General features: G+C 38.6%; 1 protein-coding gene across 2 annotated transcripts in view; it reads left to right on the top strand.

The window, feature by feature from the left end:
- Window positions 1-22,830, top strand: part of cdh7a (cadherin 7a) — a 133,816-nt gene that overhangs the window by 38,587 nt on the left and 72,399 nt on the right. Inside the window, exons 3-5 of one of the 2 annotated variants that reach the window (XM_017706002.2) lie at window positions 4,154-4,448; window positions 15,931-16,050; window positions 21,465-21,632. In XM_017706002.2, the coding sequence (XP_017561491.1) occupies window positions 4,154-4,448; window positions 15,931-16,050; window positions 21,465-21,632 (583 nt within the window). Of the gene's footprint in view, window positions 1-4,153; window positions 4,449-15,930; window positions 16,051-20,724; window positions 20,866-21,464; window positions 21,633-22,830 lie in introns of those variants that run through there. The other variant, XM_037531282.1, reaches the window with a different exon arrangement.

Below are 22,830 nucleotides of genomic sequence, written 5' to 3'. Positions count from 1 at the left end.
GACTTTCCTCTTCATCAGCAAATGCGCTTCTGATTTTTATTCTCCTCAGAAGCATCTCCTGAAAAATGAATAATGTTGTTTTGACTGGCAATGAAATACATGGTGGTCTCTGACGTCTGTACAGTACTGTACACATACACAGGTTATAGATCTGTGTTGTATTGCAACAATCCTGTATTTCCTTAGCTGACATTGCCTTAGCTGGGTTTTGTGGTTTGAGTAATAAAGCAGCACACAGACACCATAATGACCTGCATAATCATGCACAAAATTGTGTATACAGAATACAGTAAAAATTGTATTGAGTAAGAAATGCAGCGCTGTCTTCAACTAAACAACACATTTTTACACTGATATTAGACCCTGGAGTATCACCGAAGCCAACGAACAACAGACATTCACTTCTGCCTAATTAGACTCAGCTGTCATAAAGAAGCTCAATTACTGCAAATGGAATTTGTACCCAGCTGACTTATTCTGACTAAATTTTATGTTGGCGTTAAAATGAGCTTCATTGTTAAACTGTGAGGAAGAATTATATTAAAAGCATTTCTATGTGGAGGACATTGTAACCCTGAGCTGAAGCGCTGCGAGCTGTTTGCAGAATCAGAATCATTTATTAGCCAAGCATGTTTACGCAAGTGAGGAATTTGTTCTGGTGAGTGCTGACACAAAAGCAGAAAACATTAAAAAAATGGGATAAAAGACAAAAATATGAAAACATTTGGATGACTGCATCGTCTAAGGTTGAAAAGATAGTAGGAGATGGTTTAAGTTGGTTAAGTTGGTTTGACTAATTGACAAATATGCATATCAAAAAGCAGATATATTAAATATAGTGCTGTGAAAGTCAAAGACCATCCTTCACAATAATGGAATAAATGAAAAAAAAAAAATGTTAAAAGTGTGGATGACTGTATAGTTTGGGGTGGGATAGATGGTAGGAGATGGTTTCAGCAGACTTACTGGGTGTCGAATATGTATATCAATAAGCAGATGTATGAAATATAGTACTGTGAAAAAAGTCAGAGAACATCCTTCATTGATTTCATTTCCAATAAAATGGCGAACCATTCAAAAAAGCAAAACATAAAGAAAATTTGCACCAAAACACTAAAGTTGTGACATCTGAGATGTGGATAAGAGCTCCGACTTCAACATTGCTAGAAGGTATTATTTGGATAATGAGAAGAGCAAAATGGAACCAACTTCTAAGACTGAATTTTGGAGGTCTATACAGATTTAGTTGAATCTGACGGCAAATTACCGATACATTTTGAAACTATACGTGGTTTTTGTGCATCTCTGTCATTTTAAATGGTTAAATATGTTCTCTGGAAAATGTCTGGAACTCAGTGTTCATTCTGACAAGAGATTAAGTAAGTCTGACTTAGATACGCACAGTATTTTATATTTATGCATGCATGTTAATTTATTTAGTACAGTAGAAAGTAGCTATCTAAAACCTATAAAATTAAGGGACAGGCTTAATTTATTAGATACTGCATGGAGGCAGAAGTGCCATATGGTCATGGACCTAGAAACAGACTTTCACTATGTTGGAAATGGTACCCTAATCACTATTTTCTGCATTGGAACATCAAGAGTGTTACACTCTTATAATTGCCTATAGAAATCTTCTTCTTCTTTCGGCTGCTCCCTTTAGGGGTCGCCACAGCGGATCATCTGCCTCCATCTTGCCCTATCCACTGCCTCCTCTACTTTCACACCAACCATCTCCATGTCCACCTTCACTACATCCATAAACCTTCTCTGAGGTCTACCTCTTCTCCTTCTACCCGGCAGCTCCATCTCCAACATGCTTTGCCCAATATATCCACTATTCCTCCTCAACACATGTCCAAACCATCTCAACCTGGCCTCTCTGGCTTTATCTCCAAACTGCTCCACCTTCACCGTCCCACTGATCTGCTCATTTCTAATCTTGTCCATCCTTGTGACTCCCAACGAAAATCTCAGCATCTTCATCTCCGCTACCTCCTACCTATAGAAATGAAGAGCATTATTTATAACATCATAGGGAGCAGAAATCACTATTCCCTACATTAGAGCTCTATATTGAACTCTGTTAAAGTGAATATAGATGAGCCCTCTCTGTGTCCTATTTTGGGACACTATACAGAAAACGGTTATAGTGAACAGAAGTCAAATCAAATCACATTTTTGTCACATCACATTTTCACAGGTGCTAAATCTTAGGTGCATGGCCCCCTTGTAGTACTTAAATGCAAACATATATAAGATTTCAGAACAAAACTTTGTATCTCCAAAATAGTAACTTTACAGGAGAAGGAAAAAACCTACTTTACTTTTAATGTAAGTCAATGGAACCAGAATTATTTCAAGTAGTTTTGGGCCATTTCCTTTGGTCCATTCTTCTTGAAATTTACACACGTTGTAAAAGGCAGCAGGTATTTTCAAATTATGTCAAAACCTCAAAATGACAAAAATGGACATACAAGTTTTTCTTTCGACAGCAGCGACATATACACTCTAAATATACACATAGGCAGAAAACATACATATTAATATACACAAGCATTACATCAATTCAATGTACAGTTGATAAATGAGATGGCCTAGATTGGCCCTAATCACATTATTAAAGTGAATAGAAATGGGCTGTAATTACAAAATTGGCAGACTAACGTTTGGACCAACTAATCAACTGTGAAAAATGTTTGTTAGAGCCCTAATCTAGAACAATATTATAGGGAACATAGTGGTTCCTTAGTCACTATAGCCTACAATGGAAAGTCAAGGGCCTTATAGCTCACTACAGTACAGAACTGTTAATCACCATAAGTTACATTAAAGAAATGTGTAGGATGCTGTCTCTAATGGTGCTAATGGTCCCCTAATCTCTTCCCTATAGGAAAACACTACATATGCATAATTTGTACATTACTTAATGCAGTGCACTGTGGGATTTTTGGGATGTGCTGGATATACACTACTATGTTTTCAGACACCACTACAAAATAGTGTACTGTATAGTGAACTGGACATCTGGGATTTTTGGCTAATTAAGTGGCCAAAGGCCAAAGCAGTCTCCAACGCGCCTAATGTAACTGGACACAGAGCAGCTCGTCTCTTCAGAAAGACCAAATCTGTTGGGCGGTTATCCACGGCTTGGTATCTGTGGATGGTGTTCTCCATCCGAGCGCTCGTAAATAAAGCTTTTCAGCACAAAAGGAGGAATAAAGAATTCAATAAAACATTTTACAAAGAAAAGGGAGTAAAAGTGGCCATTATGGGTATTTCTGTAGAATTCAGCAGAAATCATTTGGGACTTCCTAACCGCTTGAGTTGTTTTCCATGCTTTTAAATGCGACTAAATAAGGAAAGAAATGTAAAGACGCCCCTGAGAATGAGGAAAAAAAAAAATATATATATTTTTTAAAGTGGGCTTTTGTGGTTCTCCACCACAAATAAGCAGCGCTATTAAAAAGTGCATTTAGCTCAATGTTTACAGCAGATAGTTTGAAATTAATTAATGTATTCAGATGTAAAAATGGATGTATTTAGAGGTGATTTGCAATAACAGATACTGGCTTTAGCCCATACAAGTCTGGTGTTATTGTTATTATGCTATACATTCAATTTGCATGACCTTTACAAGTAATTACATACAAGTCGTGGGCTGAAGGTTAGGGAACCGGCCCTGTCACCGGAAGGTTGCTGGTTCGATCCCAATACGTGACAGAGGTGCCCTTGAGCAAGGCACCTAACCCCCAACTGCTCGCCGGGCACTGAGGATAGGGCTGCCCACCGCTCTGGGCAAGTGTGCTCACTGCCCTCTAGTGTGTGTGCGCCCACTAGCATGTGTGTGGTGTTTCACAGGTGAAATTTCCCATTTGTGGGACTAATAAGGGGCACTTAGATATATAGTTATGTATAGTTAATTACATTTGACGTAACTTATGGCAACAATACAAACGATTTTGAAATATCTTCTCATTTACAAACACACATGTGATATTGATGATAAAAAGTGTTTGGAATCTGTTGCTACATGCTTTTGTGATCCATCACTAATGACTGTGACTTTTATTCTAAAGGTCAATGAGAAAGTCACTGTCCAAAATGGACAGAAAAAAAGGTCACCTCCTCTCTCTTCTTCTCTCTGTAGTTGCACTCTGACGTAGACAAAGGTGAAGGCAGGATCAAGTACGTCCTCACGGGCGAAGGGGCCACCACCATTTTCACCATTGATGAAAACACGGGCGACATCCATGCCACCAAGCGGCTGGACCGCGAGGAGCAGGCCTACTACACACTACGCGCTCAAGCCCGTGACCGTGCCACCAACCTGCCCGTGGAGCCCGAGTCCGAGTTCGTCATCAAGGTCCAGGACATTAATGACAATGAGCCGAAGTTCCCTGACGGTCCCTACCAGGCCCATGTTCCCGAAATGTCTCCAGTGGGTGAGTGAGGGCAATTGCAATGAGGCCAGTGACTCATCACTGCTGGACACTTTTTGCTTCTAAATATTAGTAATGATCTTGACCTTGCATTTGACTTTCTTTGCAAGCTCTTAAGTGTTAATATAAGAGACAGTTGCAGGATTTGCTTTATTGCGGAAACCTTGGTCCCACTCTACACTGTGTCTCTAATAACTGTGTAGCTATTTGTGAACAATATATGCAACAACAATGTAACAACTAATGACTGAGTCACTGTTACAGACAGATTACAGAAGTACGGCCTATGTAATTACACATTTGTATCTTAATAGTAACAGCTTCTACTTTCTCAAGCAGTTACACAAGGGAAATAATAATAACAACAGCATGAATGTAAATACAAACTGGAACAGCAGTTGGTTTCAGAAGTTGTTTTCAGCAGTAAAAGGAAGTATGTAATAATTAATAATTAAGACATTATTTACACTCTACCTGCCAGCTTTCCTCACATTTAGCCAGCATTTACGTTGCTAGTGCTGAGACACTGTAACCACTTTCAGCTTTAAACCAGTCTGTAATGCGACAGAACAGCAGACGTCCCCTTATATTAGCATGTATCATTTATGACATTAATTGTTTTACCCCAAAGCAATGCGTATATTACCACTGCATTATTAAACAATACCTACATAACAACTACACAGGAGCTGTCCTCTTATTTTAAAGTGTAACTTTAACACTGCATGACAGGAAAGTGTCTGTCTAGAAGATGCACATGTGTAATTACATAGGCTATACTTGCTGCTGCATATGTTGCATATTTTGTTGCGTTAATTATATGTTATTCATGTGTAACTAATGTGGTTATTAGAGACGCTTCATATAAAGTGGGACCGAAACATTTTCTTCAGCGGTGGCAGTCTTGTCCTTTTCCAAAAATAATCATATGCATATTTGACGTTGAAATAAATGTCTGGGTTAATTGATAATGTGCCATTACTGCAAAAATACAAATTTATTTAAAGAAAACACCTTCAGGTTACTCCACAGATTGATGAACCTCACTTAATGATATAACCCCAAGCAAATCAATCACAGGAAAGACAATATTTACACTTTCAGGCTGCTGAAAGGAGCATTTTGTTTGCCGCCATCGGACCATGCGGGGCATATAATGGCTGACAATCAGGGGGAAAGAGAGTTGACACGCTGTTGTATAAGAGCAATTAACATGCTGGACGCCAGTGTCTGTCCAGAACCTGGTAGCAAAGCCATTAGCCCCTGCAAATGCATGCGACCCCGTTTCTCATTGACCGCGTTACAGATCAATTTAAAATCATTAGCGGCCGAGTAGTGATGAATGGACTTGATTAATGAGAAAATGATTAATTTAATTTGGTAATTAAGAAGCAGGAGATTGTTTGCGACTGCGGACCTTTGTGGCACCTAGACACATTTCTCTCTCTCTCACTTTTGACTTCCGGCAGTGCAAATTCATCACAGATGCTTATGATAACGTCCTCGCCTGCTCATTTTTCACACATTATGACATTATTAAGACGTGATTACGACTGCATTAAAACGTTATTGCCGGGTCAGCCAGCCGGACCGTGTGACGTGAAGGTGTACAATCTACGTTTTTATTCTCTCGCTAATTGGATCCTATTAGCAGCGGAAAGGGAGCAGAAAGCGGCTTGTATATCAGCAGCTCATATATTTTAATTTCTCAACTGCATCTGATCAGAAAGATGTATGCATTATATGGTCAAATGTTTGTGGACACCCGGCCATCACACCTTTAAGAGATCATTGGAGATCCTATTATAAAATAATGGACGTTAACGTGGCGTTGGCCCCCTCACTGTGGCTATAATAGCCTTGGCTCTTCGGGGAAGGCTTTCCACACAGTTTTGGCCTGTGCTAGTTTCAACTGTATCCCGACGTTGTTGAGTGGGGTTGAGGTCAGGACTCTGGGAAGGACCTTCCACAGCAAACTAGTCAAGCCGTGTATGGCATTCTGTGACAGTGCCGTGTTTAAGGTACAGCGGATTCCACTTCCAGTGTTTGTCTATGGGGGTTGCAATGCTATGTGATTCATGTTATACATGCGTTAGCGATGGGTGTGGCTGAAACACCTGAACTCAATGATTTGGAGGAAAAACATTTATTAAGTTGTCGGCAAGATAATTAAGTCATGGTCACCACTTAATATGTGCAGGAATGAGATAGCAATGCATGGAAACACCATAAATAAATTGTGACCATGACTTAGTAAAGTGCAGGAAAGTGATAAATAACACAACATAGTAACAACATGGGAATGAGTTAATTAAGTTGTAGCCATAGGTGCAAGTCATGGCCACAACTTACTAAGGCATGGAAATGAGACACTTAAGACATGGCCACAACTTAATAAGGCATGCAAACAAGACGAATAAATCATGGTCCCAACTTAATATGTGCAGGAATAAGATAGTAATGCATGGAAACAAAACCATTTAAATTGTGACCTTGACTTAGTAAGACATGGGAATGAAATCTTTTAATCGTGGCCACAAGTTAGTAAAGTGCAGGAACGAAATAAATAAGACATGGCCACAGCATAGTAACTATATAGGAATGATACAATTAAGTTGTAGCCAAGATAATTAAGTCCTGGTCATAATTTAATATGTGCAGGAATGAGATAGTAATGCATGGAAATAAGATAAGTAAGTTGTGTTCATGACTTGGTAAACTGTGGGAATATGATAATTTAATCATGGCTACAGCTAAGTAAGGGGCAGGAACAAGACAATTGAGTCATAAATCATGGCCATTACTCAGTAAGCTGTGAGAACAAGATAATTTAAATATTAAAAATATCCAGTGTGGTAAGGTGCAGGAACAAGGTAATGAAATCATGGCCACAACTTAATAAGATGTGGGTATGAGTAAATAAAGACATGGCTACATCTTAACATCTTAGTAATGTGTGGGAAGGAGATGATTTAATTGTGGCCATGACTTAGCAAGGAATGAAATAATCAAACGGTGGCTACGGTGTAGGAACAAGGCATAGGAGCAAGAGTTAAACTAAGTTGTAGCCTTAATTTAGAAAGACATAAAAGGAAGACGGTTAAGTCATGATAATGATGAATAACCGACTAACCCCTACCACATCCACTGTAAAACGTGGCTTGTGAGATCTGCTTAAAAATGACTTCATGTGGTAAAAAGGATTAGAACTACTTTTATTCAGCTTAAAAGCTACATTGCTTGAAAGAATTGTTCATCTGTTTAAGTTGAAAACTTGTTAATTTACTTGCTACCACTTCTCTAAGTAGATCTGATGAGCCGCTTTTTACAGTGGAGAATCATCCAAATAGCAAGAGGCGTAGCTTTAGCCATCTAAGGAGAGAATTAACCAACTAGGAAATAGCATAACACTCTGAGCAATGATGAGTTTAACAGAACCACTGATTTTATCACACCTCTAGTCTCGACTTTAAGGACATATCACAAATGAGTCACTTTGAAATTTGACTCATCAATGTCCATTTTGCCAGAAAATAGCCAACATTGCCTTGCGGACTGAAATATTTCTGCTAATAGCTCTACTGCTTTAAAGACATATATAAGGCGTTGGCAATTTTCTGGGACTAATTCCATGTCTTTTCACAGCACTACGCATCAATAAATGAGGGAAGAGAGCAGAGTTGATATTGGAGAACATATAAAAGAAGCGTAAAAAGACTCAAAAAGCAAAGACACTCTAAAGTTGTCAGGATGGTTTTTGCAAGTGAGAAATCTAAGCTTCACTCTTTACTCTCTAACCTCCCTCATTATCCATTCTGTATGTAATGCGAAGTCTCTTCCCTGACTTTGATTTGTGTGAGGGTTTTATAAGGCTACCACACAGGTCTTTACAAGTTTAGGTTTTTAATCATCTTAGAGATCTTTGGAACCAAAGTCTTACAATTAAAAGCTTGAAATTTGAAGTTAAGTTGATGGTTATATACACAGAGGACTGCTGCTTCCATCTATTCTTCAAGATAATGATATGTGGCTTAGACACGGCATCATAAAGTGTGAACACAATTTATAGAAGCTGTTGGACTGAGATATTTAAGTTGCTGGAACAAGATAATTAAGTTGTGCCTATATCTTAATAAGGGATTGGAAAGAGATAATTAAGTCATCACCATGATTTAGTAATTCCTAGGAACAAGATCAACTGCACCTTGACTTATGCGTAGTGGCCATGGCTTAGTAATGCATGGGAATAAGAAAATTTAGTTGTTGCCTTGACGAAGTAAGACATGGGAATAGAATCCTTAATTATGTCTTAACTATGTCATTCCTGTGTTGTTAATATGTTGTGGCCACAACTTAAAAGATGCAGGAACTAGATAAGTAAGTTGTGGCCACAACATAGTAACGACACGGGAATGACATAGTTAAGTTGTAGCCATGGCTTAGTAAGGCATAGGAACAAGATAATTAAATCATGGCCACAACTTAACATGGCATGGGAACGAGATATGTCATGGCCATGGCTTAATAAGATAACTTAATAAGATAAGCATGTTGTGGCCACAACATAGTAACAACATGGGAATGTGTTAAGTTGTAGCCATGGCTTAGTAAGGCATAGGAACAAGATAATTAAATCATGGCCACAACTTAACATGGCATGGGAACGAGATATGTCATGGCCACGGCTTAATAAGATAACTTAATAAGATAAGCATGTCGTGGCCACAACATAGTAACAACATGGGAATGTGTTAATTAAGTTGTAGCCATGACTTAGTAAGGCATAGGAACAAGATAATTAAGTCATGGCCACAACTTACTATGGCATGGAAATGAGATAATTAAGACATGGCCACAACTTAATAAGGCATGGAAACAAGATGAATAAGTCATGGTCACAACTTAATATGTGCAGGAATAAGATAGTAATGTATGGAAATAAAAACATTTAATTGTGGCCTTGACGTAGTAAGACATGGGAATGGGATCTTTTAATCGTGGCCACAAGTTAGTAAAATGCAGGATCGAAATAAATAAGACATGGCCTCAACATAGTAACTAAATAAGAATGAGATAATTAAGTTGTAGCCAAGATAATTAAGTCATGGTCACAATTTAATATGTGCAGGAATGAGATAGTAATGCATGGAAATAAGATAAATAAACTGTAGTCATGGCTTGGTAAACTGTGGGAATATGATCATTTAATTAAGCGAAGTAAGGAGCATGAACAAGACAATTGAGTCAAAAATCATGGCCATTACTCAGTAAGCTGTGGGAACAAGATCATTTAATTATGGCTCCAGTGTGGTAAGGTGCAGGAAGAATGTAATGAAGTCATGGCCACAACTTAATAAGATGTGGGAATGAGAGAATAAAGACATGGCTACATCTTAGTATCTTAGTAATGTGCGGCAAGGTGATAATTAAATTGTGGCCATGACTTAGTAAGAAATGAAATAATCAAATTGTGGGTTCAGTGTGGGAAAAGGCACAAGAGAACAAAGTTGTAGCCTTAATTTAGAAAGGCATAAAAAGCAGGCAGTTAAGTCATGATAGTGATTATTAGGACTTAGTTATCATTTCTCATGCTTTACCGAGTTGTGGCAAGAATGATGTGCAAAAGTTTGGGTACCCTGATCATGTTTTGTTGATTTTCTGAATAAAAATGTTACCACACAATATATATATATATATATATATATATATATATATATATATATATATATATATATATTTACACGCACACTCCTGATCAAAATCTTAACACCAGTTAAAATTGCAATAAAATAAATTGCAAGACTTTGCATTTTGCACTATAGGATTTAAAGAAGGTTCTAAGTAGAGCTTCACAATACTAAAAGAAGAAATGGGAGCAAGAGACAAAAGATTTTGAGCAAGGCAATTTATTGACATCTGCATTTACACTCAAATATGCTTTTTTCTGCTGGTCAAAATTTAAGACCACAGCCTTTAAAAGCCAAAATCTGTGCAGAAATTTGGATTCCATGTAATTTTCTGTCAAGTATTAACACTGTCAAGACCTCCTGATGGCAAAAGCAAAAAGGTTCACTGACCTTGAACGTGGAAGGTTTGCTGAGCTGCATAAGCAAGACCTCTCACAGCGTGCCATCACTGCTGAGGTTGGATGCAGTAAGACAGTCATTGTGCATTTATTGAAAGATCCTGAGGGTTATGTAACAAAAAAATCAAGTGGTAGACCCAAAAAAATTGGCGCTGAGCCGCAGAATCTGATTGACTGTTCATCAAGACACGGGACGATGGTGCTGACTGCAGCTCAATAACTATCAGATAGCATCTGCGAGAGAAGATCTTCAGAAACAAAAAATGTCTTCAAAGGCCACGTCTCCTCCAATGCCACAAAATTGCCCGTTTGGAAGGGAGCACCAAACATGGGACATTGAAAGGTGGAAGAAAGTTTTATTCTCTGATGAGGGGGGTGTGCGCCATCATGATTTGGGGTGCTTTTTCCTTCAATGGAACAATGGAGCTTCAGGTTGTGCAGGTCGTGGAGATGCAGTTGCGGCGGGCATCCCTCATGACTGAGGGCCCTCGTCTGTGTGGTAATGACTGGGTTTTTTCAACAGGACAGTGCTGCAGTTCACAATGCCCACCTGACAAAGGACAGGTACTCAATTGGGTCTAGGTCTGGAGACATACTTAGCCAGTCCATCACCTTTACCTTCAGCAAGGCAGTTGTCATCTTGGAGGTGTGTTTGGGGTCGTTATCGAGTTGGAAAACTGTCATGCCGCACAGTTTCTGAAGGGAGGGGATCATGCTGTGCTCCAGAATGTCACAGTACATGTTGGAATTCATGTTCCCCTTAATGAACCGCAGCTCCCCACTGCCAGTAGCACTCATACAGATCTAGACCATGATGCTTCCACCACCATGCTTGGCTGTAGGCAAGACACAGTTTTGGTACTCTTCACCAAGTCACCACCACACATGCTGGACACCATCTGAGCCAAACAAATGTATCTTGGTCTCATCAGACTACAGGACATGGTTCTAGTAATCCATATTCTTGGACTGCTTGTCTTCACCAAACTAGTTCCGGGCTTTCTTGTGCATCAGCTTCAAAAGAGGCTTTCTTCTGGGATGACTGCCATGCAGACCAAGTTGATGCATTGTGCGGCATCTGGTCTGAGCACTGACAGGCTGACCTCCTACTTCTTCAACCTCTGCAGCAATGCTGGCAGCACTCATGCATTTTTTAAGCCAACCTCTGGATATGACGCTGAACATGTGGACTCAACTTCTTTGGTCGACCCTGGCGAGGCCTGTTCTGAGTGGAACCTATCCTGGAAAACTGCTGTATGACCTTGCCCACTGTGTTCAGTTTCAGGGTGTTAGCAATCTTCTTATAGCCTAGGCCGTCTTTGTGGAGAGCAACAATTCTATTTCTCACATCCTCAGAGAGTTTTTGTCATGACGTGCCATGTTGAACATCCAGTGGCCAGTATGAGCGAAATATACCCAAAACACCAAATTTAACAGCCGTGCTCCCCATTCTCACCTGGAACCTTGTAACTCTAATGAATCACATGACACCAGGGAGGAACGACACAATTGGGCACAATTTGGACATGTTCACTGTGAGCTGTACTCACTTGTGTTGCCAGCTGTTTAGACATTAATGGCTCTGTATTGAGTTCTTTTCAGAGGACAGTAAATCTGCACTGCTATACAAGCTGCACACTGACCACTTTAAGTTATATCCAAGTTTAATTTCCATAGTGTTGAACCATGAAAAGATATAATAAAATATTTGCAAAAATGTGAGGGGTGTACTGTATATAGTATTGGTAACTTTACAGGAGAAGGAAAAAACCTACTTTACTTTTAACGTTAAGCAATGGAGCCAGACTTTTTTCCAAGTCGTTTTGGGCCTTTTCTTTTGGCCCATTCATTGTGAAATCTACACACAATGCACAATGTAAAGGACAAAAGGCTTTTTCAATTTATGATAAAAACTAATAAACAACAAAAATGGAAATACAAGGTTTTCTTGTGATTTTATATATATACATACATATATATATATATATATATATATATATATATATATATATATGTATATGTGCGTGTGTGTGTGTGTGTGTGTGTGTGTGTGTGTGTTAGTTTTAGTTTTGTGTACATTACAATAAGTCTAAAGTGTAGAAATCTTGGAATACGTGTGTACTTTTCACAGGCACCCTACCTATGACTGTACATGCAGCCTTATGTTGTCTTTCTATTGTCCCTCAGTCTATAAGTTGAGGTCTAAAGCTGAACATTTTATACAAGTGAAATAAAATCACATTGCATTGTCTGATGTACTGAGGTCCACTAGTATACTGTTTTACAGCGACTTCCCATTTTTCATCCGCGGGTGCATTCCCAGTGGCGTCCTCCAGATGTTTGGGTTTCATATTTGACACAAACTGGGCCCATCCCCAAACATCTTATTTAGTCCTTTTATGAGCAAATCCGTTTAAGGATAATCTTTGCTTTTCCGAGCAGCGCGGCGACTCGCAAATGGCACTTAAATAAAGACTTGGCACTTTCCATTAGCCGTTTTACAGTTTAAATAAAATCTGTCTAGGAAATATCAGCCAACCAGACTAACAATATTAAAGGCCCTATGCGGTGCCTTACCGGAGCGTGGAACCATTCTGAAGGTTAAGTTCTCACATACAGACTGGATGTTAGCAAGAGAGGGATTTTGATTCCTTCTGGAAAGGAATATATTCCAGAAAAAAACATAAAACATGAAACTGTTGTCTGACAAACAAAGCTATCTAAGCATTCGGTGCTGTGAATACAATGATGAGCACATGAAAGTACACAACAACAGCAGGACTGAAAGGCAGTCATTTCAAAAGAACCTAGAGGAGGTCCACAGTCAGATGCATTGTGATGTGAGGTATTGTCTGCTTTAAGAAGTTCGTTGTGTTCTTGTATGGTTTGTGACTTTCACACGGCTGCTTTGCTGCAAAGCCTGTGGAAACAATCAGGATAAGAATGAAAAATAAAGCGCAAGAACTGCCCACAGCTCAGATTTTTCCAGCCTACTTGGAACCACTGGTAATTAGCATTTCTTTAACTGTGTAGAATGTGTTGTTATTTGCTCTTACAGTCAATACGCAATCATTGGCCACTTTTTTCAAAACCCCTACCTTGACTGCACATAGTCAGAGACTGCATCTTTTTTTTCTTTCTTTACCCTGATTTTCTCCCCAATTTAGTTGTTTCCAATTCCACCCGCTATGTAGGACTCCCCCAGTAACACAATACTACCAACGCTAGGAGGGTGAAGGCAGCACAGGCTTCCTCCGAGACCTGTAAAACCAACCACCGCTTCTTTTCGAACTGCCGCTCATGCAACTTCACGGGATGGCGGAACGCACTAGGAGGAAAAAGCGCCAACCGCCAGATCTGTTATGTCAGCTAACAGATGCCTGCAAAAGTGGGGCCATCCTACCCATCCAGAGAGAGCGAGACCAATTGTGCTCTCTTGGACTCCCGGCTACGGACGGCTGCAGCATCACCAGGGACCGAACTCTAGATCTCCTGATGATAGGGCCAACGCTTAGATGGTTGCGCCACTCAGGAGCCCCTCAGAGACTGCATCTTTATCTGCTGATGCACAATTTTGTAGAGGTGGGAACAAGTTATTCAGTTGCAAGTAACAAATAAATTTCAGGCCTTCACACTCAAATCCCGAAAGTCCCAAGTCAATAGTCCTAAGAGTCCTAAACAAGTCAGTATACATTCTTCAGCTAATTTAAGGATATAAAACTGAATAATGGTAATGATACTATAGCCTTTTTTATGATGGCGTGATAGCAGCATATGATTGTATATTAATCTTTAATGATTTTTGGGAGAATTGGGCAAAAAGGATTCAAATAAAAGCTAGTTTAGTGCCAAAACTAGTACAGCAAACTGGGCACAAAGCATTAAAATAAAAACTAGTTTAGTGCTAAAACTAGTACAGCAAGCTAAAAACACAACTTCTTGTTTGAATTGAATTTAGACAACAGAAAATGCTTAAGTTGGCTGAGTTGAGTTCTGGCGCCAATGGCTGCACCATTCAAAGTGGAACGCTAAATTCCACTATGAAGCTGCTGAATAAAAAGTCAACTTCAGCCTCCTGGTGAACGTCACGCTTGCTTTAAGTGCAGATGCTGTTCAAACAGAGAGAGTTGTATTTCTTTTATTTTGCTACCTTGAGGAAAATGGTCAGTTCATTTTCTAAGTTTCTACAGTGAGAGTTTAAGTGTTGGGTGAGGACAGATTGAAACTTCAAGGTCCTGGCTCAAATGTTCTGAAGTGGCTGGGGTCTGTAAGGTCTGAGGTGATACTGCTGGCTTCTCTCATATCTTTTATTATAAATGTCCTATGTGGGTGAGAGGACAGCTGCAGTGATGGACTGGACAGTTTTTGTCACCCTCTGAGGTGCACTACTTTTCATAGTTGCTGTACTTACCTAGTTAGCAATTAACAGTAGTTGATTGTCGGTTAAAGGTCACTACTGTGAAGAAGCAACAAGAATATTGCAATCAATCATCAACCGTTCATCAACATCTACACCGAGTGCTATAAAAGGTGGATAATTAGCCTTTAGCCTCTGTGATAAACAAGTATGTGTTGTGTTTAACATTCAAAAATGTTTTAGCTATATTGAAGTAGGTTGGCTGGTGGTCAGCATCCTCACTATACTAAAGTATCTAGGCTAGCTGCCTCCCCCCCAAAAAATGTAATCAGGCCCCCATAAAATAATTACATCATTGTGATTCTGACAATGGTCCACCGCCCAAATATCTGGTCTACAGTTCTGTACTCAGAAACTGACCAATGATGAATGTGGCAGGGGACGTCTACAAATTGTGCATCGACAGATAGCCTACACCTTCAGAGTAGACCTCTATGTGGTTGGTGTAGTGTGTAACACCTTTGCCTTCTACTCTGTAGACTGGGGTTCAATCCCCACCTGGGTAAGCACCCTATACTATACCAATAAGAGCCCTTGGGCAAGACTCCCAACACTACCTTCACCTACCTGGGTAAAATGATCAAACTGTAAGTCACTCTGGATAAGAGCTTCAGTCAAATGCTGCTGTAAACCTATAAGGTAGGTGGAGCTCATAAGTGGCCAGTGAATGGAAGCTACTCCAACTCATCTGAGAGGTTCAGGATGGAGCTCCTTCACTCTAGAGGACAGTTCCACTGCTTCACAGCCCAACTCTGGGGGGCTTTATTCCACTCTAGCAGAGGCTTGGCATTGGGCATGGAGACCTTGGCTCTTGTGTGGCCACTCTAGAGCATCTTGTTTCATTAGCAGTGCTTTTCAGTGGAGATTACGGAGACAATTCCATGCAGGTAGCGCTCCTTAAAGTAGAGTTCACCATTTAGTAAGTGTCTGGATACTTTTGGACATTTTGTTTATGTAGTAATGGCATTACTGTTGTTTTTCAGGTACGTCTGTTGTGGAGGTTAAAGCAACGGATGCAGATGATCCCACGTATGGCAACAGTGCCAGAGTCGTCTACAGCATTCTGGAAGGACAGCCCTATTTCTCAGTGGAGCCTAAGACAGGTACAGCAAACAAGTAAACAAATAAACAGTCCTCTCTGTTTGGGCGTGTTAATGTGCCGCAAATGATCCGTAGCACCTCTCATTACAGCATACAGTCTTAAGAATAATGGCTCTTGGATGAGATATTTTGAATGTTCCCATCCCTTAACATTCATAAATGTGAGTCTATTATGTTTAAATACATTTTTTATTGTTGCAGTTCATATGATGTTCTGATATCAAGGAAACTGTAAAGGTGCTGTCCATTTTAACTCAGCATGGCTTTCCTTACACAGAGGTGTGAATTATTTTCACAGTAGGCGGTTCTCATCCTTCCCATTTCTCCTCTCATTGCTCCCTAGCAGCTTAACACATGGGTCATTCTCCATTAGGAGTGGGAAACCAAGGTTGGGGGGCTAAAAAGATGCTAAAAATATTAGACACAGCTCTAAAAGTCAGTATGTACATTTACAACGTTGGCCTAAGATAAAATAATACTTTTCCCTTAAGATTTCCCTGATTTTTCCTTTTTTATTCTGTTTCATAGTCGTTCCGCATCTCTAAAACAGCTCATCACACATTTAAGAAACCATTTTCAATATAGGACAATATTTTTAAGAGGTTTAACTTAGGAATTTGTATAAAACAGATTCATGGTGGTATCAGGACTATGTTACATTTTAACATAGTACTTTCATCTCTATTAAGCCATTTCTTTGGGTCAAGCCTCATCAGAGAGGAAGCATTTCTAGGCATGAGAAGATAAATCCATACTTCTTCACTGTATTTTATGAAGTTATTAATCATTTTGTTTATCAGGCAGCACATAACTTCTAGCTGTCACTGCTGTTATGGGCTTTAATGGCTGGATAATTTAAAAAATGTCAAAATAATGCCAATTATCATTTTTATAACTGATTTCAAATAGTTCCACAAGGTCCCTTGACCTCCAATGAGTTAGCAAATTTACAAAATCCTCAGTTTTAACTAGAATATCATGGAGTTACAGTCATTGGTGTTACACCATATTCTTATAACACCAATGATTTTAAAATATGTTTTGAGTTTATCTCTCCTTTTTGCATAAATGATAGCATGATGTTAATAGACATATACAGATTATTAGTTTTGGGATGAAAATTTTTTTTTTTTCAAATAGTCCAAATAGAGAATAATCCACATGGTCACAGAATTTCAGTATTACAGTTGATTATTTTAAAATATATGTGTTGATTTACATTCTGTTGGTGGGATGGTCACTAGGGGGCCTGCAGAAAGAGACTAAACTTCAAAAAGATCCACTTGCATATCTTATTTTCAGGTCATTCTTTGGAAGAACAGTCCTTTCTTAGGAAACCAAAAGTGGTTCTTCTAAGAACCATTTTGGGCAACTCTAGTTTTCACAGTGTACTCTTATGTTTGCTGTTCATCCACATAAAGTTTAGGAGAATGTAGCTTCCAAACTATGTAGAATTTTTATAGGTTATGTCAAATGTGCATATTAATGGAGTGATGCTGGCATATCAGTTAGCAGGCACTGGAAAACAAGATTCTCCACTATCCTCTATACAGTAAGGCTTGTTTTTAGGTCAGTCGGTTGGGCAACCGGTCACAATGTGTCAGTTCACCCTTTTGAACCTCACTCAAGGCGAAATCATGTGACTGTGACACAACTAAAAATGCTGATGCTTGTCAAAGGAGGGCATCCACGGTATGATTTTTGCCCCATCCCTGCACTCCAAGATGTCTACACCAGCATACATTGCCTTGCGGCAAGTTACCCGACCTCCTGACATTCCTGAGATGTGCTGATTATGCTGTGGAATATTTTTTAGAGGATTTATTGTTTGGATTCCTCAAATGTGACCAGCACTGTGGCATGAAAAGCCATATCTCACAAGGCTGTGGTAGGGTCTCGTGATGGATCTCAGCCTGTCACACAGGAGTACAATGCTGAGATTAAATAATGCAGCTTGAGCAGCCGTGACAGCTCAGATACTCCAGAACAAAATCTCTCCACTCTGAGCTTTCACATCAAGTCTTCACTTAGCATTCAGATTTCAGGCTGATTTTTACTGGCAGAATTTATATGTGCAATATATATGTGCTTTATACTTAGTATGAAAAAAACTAAAAGATTTACATTTAGGCCATTCTACAGAAAAGTCCATTTTTGTATCCTTAGCATTTTACCGATATATTACACTTGAAAAAATGTCAGGGTTACAATTCATTTATATTTTATAATGTAATATAAATATGTTTTAATATATTTAATATAATATAAGAATATAATTTAATATATCTTTTTAAAATTTTATAATTAAAAAAAATGTTATTTTAATGATTTAACCTTGATTAATCAATTGAGCAATATTGTTTTTTTTTTTTTAATCAACTATCTAGAATCCCAAGCACCACAGGTCATCATGGTCACATGTAAAGGGTGAGGCCATATATTCAAGCAAATTTGACTACAATAATATATACATGACTATGAAATATATGAATTAAATGACATAAATAAAATAAATACCAAATAAATATTATAAACTATATAATGAAAGTTGTTGTCCGCAGGAGTTGTGTCAGTGGTGTCACCGCATAACAAAAAATATCTTATTTTGCAATAAAAATCACACGGATGACATCACTGGACTTTCTTTTTAGACAAATTTTCTCGTTTATCTCTTGATTTCATATGAAGCTTTTAGTTGGTGTCACTGGTGTGACATCATCTAAAATACAAATGGATTAAATGACATATTTCAGTGGACATTGCATGATTGACAACATGTGGTTTGATGCTCTGTAGCAGCAATTTTGTAAATTGTCTCTGGTGTTACTTTTCTTATGTGGAACACCAGTGAGGACCGGTAACACCAGTGACTCCTATGGACAGACAGAAAAGTGGACGTTTCTGTAGAATGACGAAAGTTTACACGTTAAATGTATATTTGAGTTATACTTGTGAAGTTGATGTGGGTGAGTTGAACTTTTCAAAATTTTTGTTCATAAGTCTAATTCATATCTAATTAATGCTTGTTAGGTTTATTCATGTGATTTGTACATGATGTATGCTTGCAAAATCAATATAAATTATGTCTATAAAAAGTGTATGTATTATACCTGCAAAGTTTACTTATATGTGTGATGTATTCATAAAATGTCTGATATAAGTTCAAATCTCTCATTTATGTGTGATTTATGCTTACAATTTGTAAGTCCAATTTAAATGTGATTATATTTACAAAATTTGTATGCATTTGCAATTTTTTCATGACCTGTACTTGTAAAGGTTATGCTTCCCTTTCACATGTGATTTGTGCTCATAACATTTGTCATTTATATGTAATTTATGATTGCAAAGTTTGTATGTTATTCATATAAGCAAGCTTGATTTATACGTGATTGAAAGACGCAGCACAAAGTTCATAAGTGTGATTTAGCCATGATTTATACTTAGAGTTTATACAAGCATGAATTAAATGTGAATTATACTTACCTATAATTTATATTGATTGTAATTAAGACTCATGAAGTCTAATTTGTACATGAACAATACTTACAATGTTTAAATGGGTTATTTATATGTAAAGAATTAACTATGCGTAATTCATATTCACTAAATCTATTAGCGTGATTTGTATGCGATTCATCCCAGCAAAGCTCATAATTGTGATCTGTTCATGATTTCTATTGGCAAAGTATATCCATGTGATTTATACATGATTCATGCTTACAAGGTTTATATATGCAATTTATATGTGATTTATACTTGAGAAGTTGAGGATTAATACAGAATGTATCACTATTGTCAGACGAAAATCTCCATTTTTGATGTTTTTCAGTTTTTAAATTTGAAAGTAGCCGTTAGCCTTTATATTTTAGGGTAATTTCATGATGAATGGACTAAAATAAGTGACCCAAAATGGCTTGGAAAAAAGTCAGGCTCTATTGACTTACATTAAAAGCGAAGTAGGTTTTTTCCATTACCAAGATACATATATTTCTTCCGACAGCAGTGAAGTACTTGCAATGTCTATTTGTACGATTTATGTGCGATTTAACCATCATTATTAGTGCAATTTATGTAGAATTTATACTTATGATGTATACAGCTGCGGATTATACCTTATGTATTCGTGCAACGTTGGATTTTTACGTGATTTACACTCACAAAGTTTATATATGTGATTCATATGTGCCAAGACACACAGAGGTAGACGGTACTCGGAGCCCCTGAAACCACTATGAATGTGGGGTGCACGTGCTGATGGATTGAGCAGAAAGTCCGTCTTATAGAGAGTTGCATGAGAGTCGCTACATGGCACATGCACATTAGGTACATGATCAACGTGAGGCCTCTGTTCCTAATTCCTCAAGTAGTTGCCGAACAAGTTGATGAAGTTTGGACGGAGCTGCGCATTGCCACCTGATTACATGAAAATAAATCTTTAATGCAATCAGCACGCTAGCGGTAAACTTTTCCCCTTCCACATGTGGTCTGTCATCATGGCTAAATTGCAGCCCCCTGATTAAACTTCCTTTTAAGTGTATAGACTAATTTTAGAATTTTTCCCAGCCCTGCTCCGCCCCCTCCCCCGAGCATGTGGACACAGCAAGTGCCAGACACTGCAAATAGCAGCTCGTATTGATTAGGGTTTATCTCAAACAGTCTAGGCACAGGACGGAGAAAAGAGGGGCCGTTTAATCGCACGGGAATGAGTCAACCGCCGCTAATGCCAAAACTAACAAGGATCCGGAGAGGAAATTAATTCCAAGTCCGGCGCAGACGTGGGTAAAGATGACCTATCATGAAGAGGCATTATTATGGTATGCTTTTGTAAAAGACTGCAAGCGCAGCCTGGAGAAGGTCTGCGCTATAGCGTGGCTCTAAAACAAGATAATCCTACTTTAATTATGACACAGCCGTAGTCTTTAAAGAGCTCTCACGACTGATCCATTTAGAAGTCTAGCCAGTGTCCCTCAGGATGATGGCATTTTATGCATTGAGTCAGAAACCAGGGGCTGATTTCTTATACACTGATCAGGCCTAACATTATGACCTAGTTTCTACCCTCAGTGTCCATCTTATCAGCTCCACTTACTGTATAGCTGCACTTTGTAGTTCTACAGTTACAGACTGTAGATCATCTGTTTCTCTGATACTCTGTTACCCTGTTCTTCAGTGGTCAGGACCCTATGGGCCCTCACAGAGCAGGTGTTATTTGGGTGGTGGATTATTCTCAGCACTGCAGTCACACTGACGTGGTGGTGGTGTGTCAGTGTGTGTTGCGCTGCTCTGAGTGGATCAGACACAGCAGTGCTGCTGGAGTTTTTATGTTCTTGTCATAATTAGGCTTAGCTAATGAGCTTGTAACTGCAAAGTGAGAAATGGCTGTGGACTGATTAACAGAAATATGCTCTTGCAGGTATCGTGAGGACAGCGCTGCCCAATATGGACCGAGAGGCAAGGGACCAATACCTGCTGGTCATCCAGGCCAAGGACATGGGTGGCCAGATGGGCGGCCTTTCGGGAACCACGACAGTGACTGTCACACTGACCGATGTCAACGACAACCCTCCACGCTTCTCCAGAAGTACGGTTCTGTTTCAGTTCATATACGTGTAAATAATCCGAAACGCCAGTTGAACTGAGGTGCAGTTCTTTGGGAGATGGTTCAGCACATCATGAAATTTTACATTTTACTACAATTTGATTTAATTTGTTTCATTTGTTTTTAGCCATGTGCCCACATAAACCTTGTATAAGGAGCTTTCTACCACATTAGTTCAAACTTATAGTTCAAAATCAATTTTGGACTTTTATCTGATGTGGACTATAGACTAAAATTCCCTTTTTTTGAGTGACTCTAAAACCAATTAAAACCAAAAGTTGAACATTTTTCATTTGTCACTAACAGAACAATCATAAAACGATCGAAACTTTAACAAAAGTTTCAGCAGTGACTGTTTGGGTGACGACAATTTTAGCAGATTTTGAACATAAGTCAAAAACAATAGCAGGATAGCTAACATACTGTTGAGCACCGTTTACTTAATTTAATTATGGAAATTGTGTGTTTCAGTAGTGATTCCCAAGGCTCCACACTGCTTTTCAGACACATTTACTTCAAAACAATGGGATCTAACTATTCACCATGTGGCCATGAGGGGCAGGAATGCACTACTTCTTGCTCTAAAATGAAACCATGCACTAAATTCTGTGTTTCACTAGTGAACATGAAAACATGAAAACATTGGGCAGCATTTCTTTAAATAAAGATAATTTTTTTTTAATTAAGCTCATAAGTTTTCACAACCATAATCAAAATAATTACCTGATCTTTTATCCTGGTTCATGGTATTATCACAATAATTTATTATAATTATTCAAACATAAAATGTGCACTAAAACAATCATTAGAAAAAATAACTAACCAAAAAGCTCTCTATATTGATTCTCCCAGTGTATAATTATCATTTACTCCTATTTGCAGTCTGGACTGGAGCTGAGAACCAAGCACTCCAAAGCTTTCTGAAAGCCGTGTCTAACCTATAAATAAAAGATGGGATATACCATGTCATTTTCCTTAAATTCTTTTTAAAATCATCAAAAATGCACATCAGCTATGCACCTAATATCATGCAAATTTCTCCTAGCACTGTAAGAGCTTCTTGCATGTTAAATTAGCATCAAGCTAATGGTTTAACATTACACTGCTACAGCCTACACACTGACATTTAAAGTCTTTCAGTGAACATTTTAACTTTGAGGTGAATTCCAATGACTTTTCA

Source organism: Pygocentrus nattereri, chromosome 19 (genome assembly GCF_015220715.1).
Source record: "Pygocentrus nattereri isolate fPygNat1 chromosome 19, fPygNat1.pri, whole genome shotgun sequence".
Lineage (NCBI taxonomy): Eukaryota > Metazoa > Chordata > Actinopteri > Characiformes > Serrasalmidae > Pygocentrus > Pygocentrus nattereri.
Note: the sequence above shows the minus strand (reverse complement) of the source record. Positions and strands in the feature narration are given on the sequence as shown.